General features: G+C 52.7%; 1 protein-coding gene and 1 non-coding gene across 7 annotated transcripts in view; both read left to right on the top strand.

The window, feature by feature from the left end:
* The window catches only part of ATP8B2 (ATPase phospholipid transporting 8B2), a 29510-nt gene that overhangs the window by 11664 nt on the left and 7998 nt on the right, over nt 1-9848 (top strand). For 2 of the 6 annotated variants that reach the window (XM_017513396.2, XM_017513395.2), the window contains 12 exons: nt 1049-1245; nt 4580-4788; nt 6466-6509; nt 6783-6948; nt 7106-7294; nt 7430-7545; nt 7852-8016; nt 8102-8213; nt 8351-8456; nt 8597-8741; nt 8937-9120; nt 9280-9503. In XM_017513396.2, the coding sequence (XP_017368885.1) occupies nt 1049-1245; nt 4580-4788; nt 6466-6509; nt 6783-6948; nt 7106-7294; nt 7430-7545; nt 7852-8016; nt 8102-8213; nt 8351-8456; nt 8597-8741; nt 8937-9120; nt 9280-9503 (1857 nt within the window). Of the gene's footprint in view, nt 1-1048; nt 1551-4262; nt 4270-4579; nt 4789-6465; nt 6510-6782; nt 6949-7105; nt 7295-7429; nt 7546-7851; nt 8017-8101; nt 8214-8328; nt 8457-8596; nt 8742-8936; nt 9121-9279; nt 9504-9848 lie in introns of those variants that run through there. The other 4 variants (XR_005197534.1, XR_005197535.1, XM_037733028.1 and 1 more) reach the window with 4 other exon arrangements.
* On the top strand, nt 2133-2196 carry LOC119468785. Its single transcript, XR_005197546.1, has one exon. It is a non-coding gene; the product is annotated as a U7 small nuclear RNA (small nuclear RNA).

Raw genomic sequence — 9848 nt, forward strand, 5'->3', positions numbered from 1 at the left:
TAGTAGAGACGGGGTTTCACCATGTTGACCAGGATGGTCTCGATCTCTTGACCTCGTGATCCACCCGCCTCGGCCTCCCAAAGTGCTGGGATTACAGGCTTGAGCCACCGCGCCCGGCCAAAATCTCATTTTAAAAAAAATTGTTTATTTTTTGAGATGGAGTTTTGCTCTTGTTGTCCAGGCTGGAGCGCAATGGTGTGATCTCGGCTCACTGCAACCTCTGCCTCCTGGGTTCAAGCAATTCTTCTGCCTTAGCCTCCTGAGTAGCTGGCGTTACAGGCATGTGCCGCTACGTCTGGCTAACTTTGTATTTTTAGTAGAGACAGGGTTTCTTTATGTTGGTCAGGCTGGTCTCGAACTCCTGACCTCAGGTAATCTGCCCTCCTTGGCTTTCCAAAGTGCTGGGATTATGGGCATGAGCCACCGCGCCTGGCCTGTGTTTTTGTTATTATGTTTTTTTGAGACAGGGTTTTGCTCTGTAGCCCAGGCTGGAGTGCAGTGGCATGATCTTGGCTCACTGCAACCTCCACCTCCCAGGTTCAAGCAATTCTCATGCCTGGGCCTCCTGAGTATCTGGGAGTACAGGCGTGTGCCATGAGGCCCAGCTAACTTTTTTATATTTTTAGTAGAGATGGGATTTTGCCATGTTGGCCAGGCTGGTCTTGAACTCCTGACCTCAGGTGATCTGCCTGCCTCAGCCTCCCAAAATGTTGGGATTACAGGCATGAGCTATAGCACCCAGCCCATAATATATATATATGTATGTGTATGTGTACACACACATACATATATACATGTATATACATATATATTTTTTTAACATTCAGCTGTTACCAAAATCTCATGGTGTTTTAAGAAAGTTTATGAGTTTGTGTTGGGCCACATGTGGCCCAGAGGCCGCGGGCTGGACAAGCTGGCACGAGAGCATGCGGCCAGTTTAAAGATGTCTGAGCTTTTGAGGGCTCAAGGGATGAATGCATCACAGATGTCCTTGGTTTTGAGGGCTTCCTACATGTCACCCTCGCCTGTGCTTCTCATTCCTCCCCAGATTTTTGGATTCCTGGTTTGCATGGGGGTGATCCTGGCCATTGGCAATGCCATCTGGGAGCACGAGGTGGGGACGCGCTTCCAGGTCTACCTGCCCTGGGATGAGGCAGTGGACAGTGCCTTTTTCTCTGGCTTCCTCTCCTTCTGGTCCTACATCATCATCCTCAACACCGTTGTGCCCATTTCACTCTATGTCAGGTATGTGCCCTCTCTGCCCTGGGGTCTCTCCAGGGAGCCCAGGTGGTCCCATAGCACTTTTCTTTTCTATGAAAATGAAGTCCTTGAGAAGTAACTTGAAGTCCTCTTCTTCCTGTACTGTAAACATTTGATGTTATCTGTTTATCTTTGTGCGCAGAGCAAGCTTTTTACCACAGTTTCCTGGTTCTTGGGACTGTATTAGAGGAAAAATAAAACAAAACTGATTTATTCAGCACCTATTTATTACATGCCTACTGTGTACAAAGAAGTGTGCTAGGTGCCATCACACAAAGATGAATTAGGAATGGATCTCCTTCCTTCTCGGTGCTTACGTCTAGTAGAGGAAGGACAATCTAAACACATTATAAAACAAAATAGGAACCAGTGCTGTAGAACTCCACCTAGAGTCTTCCGTGTGAAGCAAGGCGATACAGAGATGTATACGGTGGCCTCTGCCTTCAGCAGCAGGAGATGGACAGGTTGGGGAGGGGAGATCTGGACGTGTCAGATTGAGATACAATGTGGGAAGCACCGGGTGCCAGGGGGCTGGGGAATGTTGCTCCCTAAGCAGGTGGGCAGGGCGGAAGAGATGGTATGTGCTCTGGGCTTTGAGTGGTGACTGGGGTGGGTGAAGGAGGAGCTGCAAAGGAGAGGAGGAGGAGAGGGCTGGAAGTAAAGGTGTGGAGTTGGGACCCTGGCATCCCTGGGCCTCATTGGAATGGCCTATGCAGATAACTGGCCAGGGGTCTGGGCCATGAGTGAGAGCTGGAAGCATAGCTTGCTCCTGATTGTGGAGGCTTTTGAATCTTTGCCTGTGGACTTTGTACTTACTAACCATTAAAAGTTTTTGAAGAAAGTCAGAAGGCTGTATTCTGAAAATGCATTCCAAGTGTTAACAGCTCTTTTAGAATTTGTCTAGCAGGTTTTCTGGTTTTCACCAAAAGTTCCCCCACCCCCCAAAAAGAAAAAAATGTATTCTAAAAAAAATGTAAAGAATGCTTTAGGAAGTATTGACTGGCAGTGGTGTACAGCATGCATAGGATCAAGGAGACATGTGGGTTGTTGGAGGTGAAGAGAATGTTAGCAGGGAGCAGGCCAGTGAGAATGGAGGGGAGGAGGAGGAAGAGGAGGTGGGAAGAATGGCCAGGGGAAAGGAACTTTGCTTGCTTAGTGCCTTGTACTCGAGATAAGGGAAACTGACATTTTCAAGGAAATGTCTTTTGGAGGTGCTGAAAACTCACCCTGTCTCCCAGTCTTTTGTTCTTATAGATTCCCCAAATAGCCCTCAGCTCTCTCCCGGCCCCCCAGTCTTACTGCTGGTGACAATAAATAGAAGATAACAGCATTTCTGTGCTGAGGGAGTACAGTTTCGACTTTTCCCGAGCCGGAAGGTTCTGGGCTTAGTCCTGCCTCTTCACTGGCCATGTGACCCCAGGAAAATCCACAGTCACTCAGGGCCTCACTTGATCTCAGTTTTCCCATGTAAACAGGAACAGTAGTGCTTGTGTCACCTTTGAATAGGATGTCTTGATGTAAGATGCTGGATTAGAAGATAGATTTTAAACCTAAATGACTTTACAGTTATTGGGTGGTAGCCTGCTCATTGTGACTATTGCCACCTCCTCTGCATTACTATTTTAATGTCTTTGCTTACAGCCTAATTTTGTTTTCCCACCTATGGGCTTTGCTCTCTGTGTTTTGTATCTCAGTTCACTTGAAGCCCTTGGGAGCTGCTAAAGCAGTTTTCTTTCTGAGTCTCATCAGGTCACGGTGTGTACGTTTGGGGGAGGCTGAGAGTGAGTTGGAGAGCTGCGTGAGGAAAAGGCTCTTTGGAATGTGAAGACATTCCCAGTGTCTGAGTTTTTGCCTGGTAGTGGGATCCTGATAGGAGCCTTGGTCAGGTGGGAAGCGGGGCTCCAGGTATGGCCCCATTGCTCAGCTGCACTGGACCAAAACACAGCCCTTTCTGGAAACGCTAACAGAACATATCCCAAAGGTGATGATTAGCAAAGAAGAGGATATGATTCTTCCGCCTCAACCTCCCGAGTAGCTGGGACTACAGGCACGTGCCAAAGGCCCGGCTAATTTTTGTATTTTTAGTAGAGATGGGGTTTCACCATGTTGGCCAGGATGGTCTCGACTTCTTGACCTCGCAATCCACCCGCCTTGGCCTCCCAAAGTGCTGGGATTACAGGCGTGAGCCACCACGCCCGGCCGGAAGAATTGCTTGAACCCAGGAGGTGGAGGTGGCAGTGAGCCGAGACTATGCCACTGGGCTCCAGCCTCGTGACAGAGCAAGACTCCATCTCAAATAAATAAATCAATAAATAAAAATAAAAATAAAGAAGAGGATATGAACAGACCTGGAGATGTTAAAGGCACTATATTGGCCGGGCATGGTGGCCGTCACCTGTAATCCCAGCACTTTGGGAGGTGAAGGCGGGAGGATCTCTTGAGTTCAGGAATTCAAGACCAGTGTGGGCAACACAGCGAGACCCCATCTCTACAAAAAATGAAAATTAGCCAGGTGTGGTGGCATGCACCTGTAGTCCCAGCTACTGGGGAGGCTGAGGTGGGAGGATCGCTTGAGCCCAGGAGTTTGAGGCTTCAGTGAGCTGTGATTGTGCCACTGCACTCCAGCTTGGGTGACAGAGACGCTAGCTCAAAAAACAAATGAGCACAGCCACCACAAAGCGCTGTACCGGTGTGAAGTGGGGCCGCTCTGCAGAGGCCCAGGGCCCTCCCTCTGCACTCAGCGCCTCAGCCCTGCCCCATGTTCAGAATCAGGGATGTAGAGTCCTGAGCCCAGAGTGGAAGGAGCGCACTCCGCCCGTGTGGGGCAGTGAGGAGCGGGCTTCGGGCCACCTCCACGTCCCCTCCCCGGCGCGGCCCCTCTGAGGTGGCGTCTGTGTAGCTGTGGCATGCACAGCACCCTCATTATTTCTCTCTCTTTTTTCTCTCTCCCTTTCCTCTGGCACTTTCTCTTGTTTTTCTCTGCATGGTTTCTGTATTATTAGTCCTGAGGTAAGAACTGGCTGAGTGCCTTGTCTACAGCCCCTTTTCCTCCTTTGCTGTCTGTCCTGCCCGCCCAGGCCCTTTGCACCTTCTTGTCTGGAGAGCGTCAGGAGGGTCGGGTTGGGGCGTTCCTCTGCTGGCTGTGTGCGGCCGGCTCCACCTTCAGGCTCTCCTTGCCCTTTCCCACCCAGGTTCCTGTGCCCAGGTGTCTTCTCCGTTCTCGTCTCTCCCTAGGCGGAGGGCCTGCAGCGAAGGCCCATGTGGGTGGGGCACCTCCTCCCCTTCACGACCCAAGCCTCACCCCCTGTCCCCTGTGCAGTGTGGAGGTCATCCGTCTGGGGCACAGCTACTTCATCAATTGGGATAAGAAGATGTTCTGCATGAAGAAGCGGACGCCTGCAGAAGCCCGCACCACCACGCTAAACGAGGAGCTGGGCCAGGTGGAGTACATCTTCTCCGACAAGACGGGCACCCTCACCCAGAACATCATGGTCTTCAACAAGTGCTCCATCTATGGCCGTAGCTATGGTACGGTGGCACCACTGGGGCTGGGGCTTGCACCCCGCCTGGAAGGACAGTGGAACTGGGGCCCCACAGTTTCCTTAACATGGGGTTTTTCTTCTTTCCTATTTGGGTCTGAGGGGCCTCAAAAGGGTCCATCCTGGCCAGGCACAACGGCTCATGCCTGTAGTCCTAGAACTTGGGAGGCCGAAGTGGGAGGATCACTTAGGATTGCTTGAGCACAGGAGTGTGAGACCAGCCTGGGCAATGTTGTGAGACCCCATCCCTACTAAAAAATTTCTTTCTTTTTTTTTCTTTTATTTCCACCAAAGCAGAACAAAAATTTTAAAATGAGGCAGGTGTGGTGGCGTGCACCTGTGGTCTCAGCTGGCCAGTGACTCAGGAGGCTGAGGTGCGAGGATCACTTGAGCTCAGGAGGTCAAGGCTGCAGTGAGCTGTGATCCTGCCACTGCACTCCAGCCTGGGTGACAGAGTGAGACCCTGTCTCTTGAGAAAAATTCACACACAAAGAAGAGGTCCATTCTGTGTCCCATGCCAGGAAGCAGATCCTGGCTGGGCGCAGTGGCTCACGCCTGTAATCCCAGCACTTTGGGAGGCCGAGGAGGGTGGATCACCTGAGGTCAGGAGTTTGGACCAGACTGGCCAACATGATGAAACCCTGTCTCTACTAAAAATACAAAAATTAGCTGGATGTGGTGGCAGGTGCCTGTAATCCCAGCTACTCTGGGTGGGGGCTGAGGCAGGAGAATCACTCAAACCCAGGAGGCGGAGGTTGCAGTGAGCTGAGATTGCACCATTGCACTCCAGCCTGGGCGGCAGAGCAAGACTCCGTCTCCAAAATAATAATAATTTAACTGGGCATGGTGGTTCATGCCTGTAGTCCCAGCTACTTGGGAGGCTGAGGCAGGGGAATCCTTTGAACCCAGGAGGCGGAGGTTGCAGTGAGCTGAGATTGCACCATTGCACTCCAGCCTGGGCGGCAAGAGTGAAACTCTGTTTCAAAAAAAAAAAAAAAAAGGAAACCGATTCTGAGAGTCCTCCCCTGATGCCCGAACCCTGGTCTTAGCTCCAGGTGATAGGGGAGTTCCTTAGCTGTTTGAAGTGAGACACTGGCCTCTGGGCATCCTGGCCAAGTGGAACCCTGCTAGAGTCTCCCCCGTTGCTGCTCACGGTCCTTGTGAGTCTGTGGAATGTGGCTGCGGTTGGCCTTCCCAGTGTGGCCCTGCTTCAGTGGCCTGTGGCTGTGCTGCTGGGACGGCCTGGGGCAGCATGTGGGGCCGACTTCTGTGCAGAGTGTGGACGCGGCTTGTAACTGCTTTCTGTACTGTCCCAGGCCTTTCAGCCAGTGTCTGTTGCACGGGTCTAATGGGTGTGTAAGGAGGCCTGGGAGGTGTAGAATTGGAGCTGCCCTGGGGGAGTGCCATCTCAGGGTGGAGACAGGGATGGTGAGCAGTGGGTGCAGGGCTCTTTCATGACCAGGTCTAGGGGTTCTGGGGTGTGGCGTGCCTGCTGTCTCCTGTCCCTCGAGTCAGCAGTGTGACTGAATGACTGACACTGTGACAGCTGCTCCGTGATTAGGGTTGAGGGGCTCCGTGCCTGCAGGGGTTCTGCATTGGAGGCATCTTTCCGTGCTCTGGAGCTCTCCGGCTCTGACATTGCTTTTTCTGCCCTGGCTGTGTGTAGGTGATGTGTTTGATGTCCTGGGACACAAAGCTGAATTGGGAGAGGTAAGATTCAGTCTCTCTAATTCTATGTGCCAGTGAAACAGGGTGTCTGGCCAGTAACAGTTAGTGTAGTCAGGAGTGATGTGTGGTCTGGATAAGAAGTGGAAGATGCTTGGAGAAATGGGTATTTTAAGGCAGAACGGGTGATGGAAGTAGAAATTTTGAGGTCCACAATGGACAGGATCCTACTGAGAGTTGGGAGGGCAGGGACGAACTCTTCCCCAGGATGCAGCCTGGTGCCCCAGCCTTTCCTAAGAGCCTTCTTACCTGTTCCAGAAGCCAGAACCTGTCGACTTCTCCTTCAATCCTCTGGCTGACAAGAAGTTCTTATTTTGGGACCCCAGCCTCCTGGAGGCTGTCAAGATCGGGGACCCCCATACGCATGAGTTCTTCCGCCTCCTTTCCCTGTGCCATACTGTCATGTCGGAAGAAAAGAATGAAGGTGGGCTGAGGAGCCGGCTGGCGCCCTCCTGACCCGACTTGTGCCCTTGGGCTCTGCTCTGCTCTGCTCTGCAATGCAGCTGGGCTGGGGCTTCCTGGGCGGGGCACGTGGCTGAGAGAGGCCACTCATACCACATGTATTCTTCCTCCCCACCCAGGAGAGCTGTACTACAAAGCTCAGTCCCCAGATGAGGGGGCCCTGGTCACTGCAGCCAGGAACTTTGGTTTTGTATTCCGCTCTCGCACCCCCAAAACGATCACCGTCCATGAGATGGGCACAGCCATCACCTACCAGCTGCTGGCCATCCTGGACTTCAACAACATCCGCAAGCGGATGTCAGTCATAGGTGAGGCCAGGACCGGGGTGTTGGGGCGTGTAGGGACAGTGTTCAGGCCTGGAATGGGAGGATTGTGCCGGGTGACTCTTGACGTGTTTAGGTTGGGAGTCATGGCCTGTCTGAATGTTTCTGCTGCATTCATAGTGCGGAATCCAGAGGGGAAGATCCGACTCTACTGCAAAGGGGCTGACACTATCCTACTCGACAGACTGCACCACTCCACTCAGGAGCTGCTCAGCACCACCGTGGACCACCTTAATGTGGGTGTGAGGAGAGGGGGGCCCGCCTGGGGGTTCTGCTCCTCTTAGTTTTGTTTTATTGTATACATTTAAGGTATACAACATGATGTTTTGATGTGTATGTATGGCGATGTGATTACTACAGTCAGGCAAGTTAACACATCAGCCAACTCCCATAGTGACTTCTTTTCGTGTGTGTGGAGACAGTCCCTGAAGTCTACACTGTTAGGACACGTCCAGGCTACAGTGCAGATGGTTGACTGTCATCCTCACACTGTCAATTAGCTCTCCACACTTACCAGGTGTGCCCCTCCACTCTGCCTCCAGGAGTACGCAGGGGAAGGGCTGAGGACCCTGGTGCTGGCCTACAGGGATCTGGATGAAGAATACTATGAGGAGTGGGCTGAGCGACGCCTCCAGGCCAGCCTGGCCCAGGACAGCCGGGAGGACAGGCTGGCTAGCATCTACGAGGAGGTGGAGAACAACATGATGGTACGGGCTGTGGGACGGGCCAAGGGTGGGCACGGAGGGCTCGTGCCTGCGACTCTTGTGCCAGGAACCCTTGTGGTATTTTCAGCTCCTGGGTGCAACAGCCATTGAGGACAAGCTTCAGCAAGGGGTCCCGGAGACCATTGCCCTCCTGACGCTGGCCAACATCAAGATTTGGGTGCTAACCGGAGACAAGCAAGGTGAGACCCCAGCAGGGCAGGGGCAGTTGCAACTGACAGTAGCCCCATTGGACCCTTGCATGGAGCTGAGGACATCAGGCAGGCGAGTGTGCTGACCTTGGGTGCCTGTCCGTAGCTCCTGCGTTCTCTCTTGGTAGAGACGGCTGTGAACATCGGCTATTCCTGCAAGATGCTGACGGACGACATGACCGAGGTGTTCATAGTCACTGGCCATACTGTCCTGGAGGTGCGGGAGGAGCTCAGGTAAACAAGAATCAAGGGAGGTGGTGCTCTGCATTGTGCCCAGGGCTCAGGAGCGGGTTTCTGGACCCTGTTTAGGTTTGAATCCCTGCTTCCCACTGCTGTCCTGGAAGACCACAGCCGTATCATTTCTGCTTTGACAGGAAAGCCCGGGAGAAGATGATGGACTCATCCCGCTCCGTAGGCAACGGCTTCACCTACCAGGAGAAGCTTTCTTCTTCCAAGCTAACTTCTGTCCTGGAGGCCGTTGCTGGGGAGTACGCCCTGGTCATCAATGGTCACAGCCTGGTAGGTCACAGCCATCGCAATCCTTAGCTTGGGCAGTATCTTTCCAGGGAGTACTTCTGTCCCATGACTTTTATATCTTGTTCTAATTTCACCTGATTTTGGAGAAGGCTCTGGTCTCAAAGGGGATGGGGAGGAGCTGAGAGTCCCAGGTGTCTTCTGGGAAGACTGGCTCTCTCAGCCTTGTCTGTGCTCCAGGCCCACGCGCTGGAGGCGGACATGGAGCTGGAGTTTCTGGAGACAGCGTGTGCCTGCAAAGCTGTCATCTGCTGCCGCGTGACCCCCTTGCAGAAGGCACAGGTGGTGGAACTGGTCAAGAAGTACAAGAAGGCTGTGACGCTTGCCATTGGAGATGGAGCCAATGATGTCAGCATGATCAAAAGTGAGTGTGGACTCTGCAAGTGTGCAGGCTGGGCATGAGGCTGGGGAGGGGCCCACTGAGTCTCTGGACTGGAGAAAAATGATGGGGAGGGGCTTGTAACTTGGTGGGCTCTCAAGTGTGTGGCCATCTTCATCCCCTTGTCATCTCTTGTCTCTGCAGCGGCTCACATTGGTGTGGGCATCAGTGGGCAGGAAGGGATCCAGGCTGTCCTGGCCTCCGATTACTCCTTCTCCCAGTTCAAGTTCCTGCAGCGCCTCCTGCTGGTGCATGGGCGCTGGTCCTACCTGAGAATGTGCAAGTTTCTTTGCTATTTCTTCTACAAAAACTTTGCTTTCACCATGGTCCACTTCTGGTTTGGCTTCTTCTGCGGCTTCTCAGCCCAGGTAATAAATGTTTTCAGTCCACTGTAGTGCAAATCTGTAAACCTCAGGGCAGAGGTTCTGTCATGTTTATCACTCAGTCCCCCGGGGCCTAGCTATTTTCTGGTACATACTCTTAAAAAGTGCTTATTAGGCTGGGCGCAGTGGCTCAGGCCTGTAATTGCAACCTTTGGGAGGCTGAGGCATGTGGATCACCTGAGGTCAGGAGTTCAAGACCAGCCTGACCAACATGGAGGAACCCTGTCTCTATTAAAAATACAAAATCAGCCAGGCATGGTGGCCAATGCCTGTAATCCCAGCTACTCAGGAGGCTGAGGCAGGAGAATCGCTTGAACCTGGGGGACACAG

This window comes from Cebus imitator, unplaced genomic scaffold (genome assembly GCF_001604975.1).
Source record: "Cebus imitator isolate Cc_AM_T3 unplaced genomic scaffold, Cebus_imitator-1.0 Scaffold491, whole genome shotgun sequence".
Classification (NCBI taxonomy): Eukaryota; Metazoa; Chordata; class Mammalia; order Primates; family Cebidae; genus Cebus; species Cebus imitator.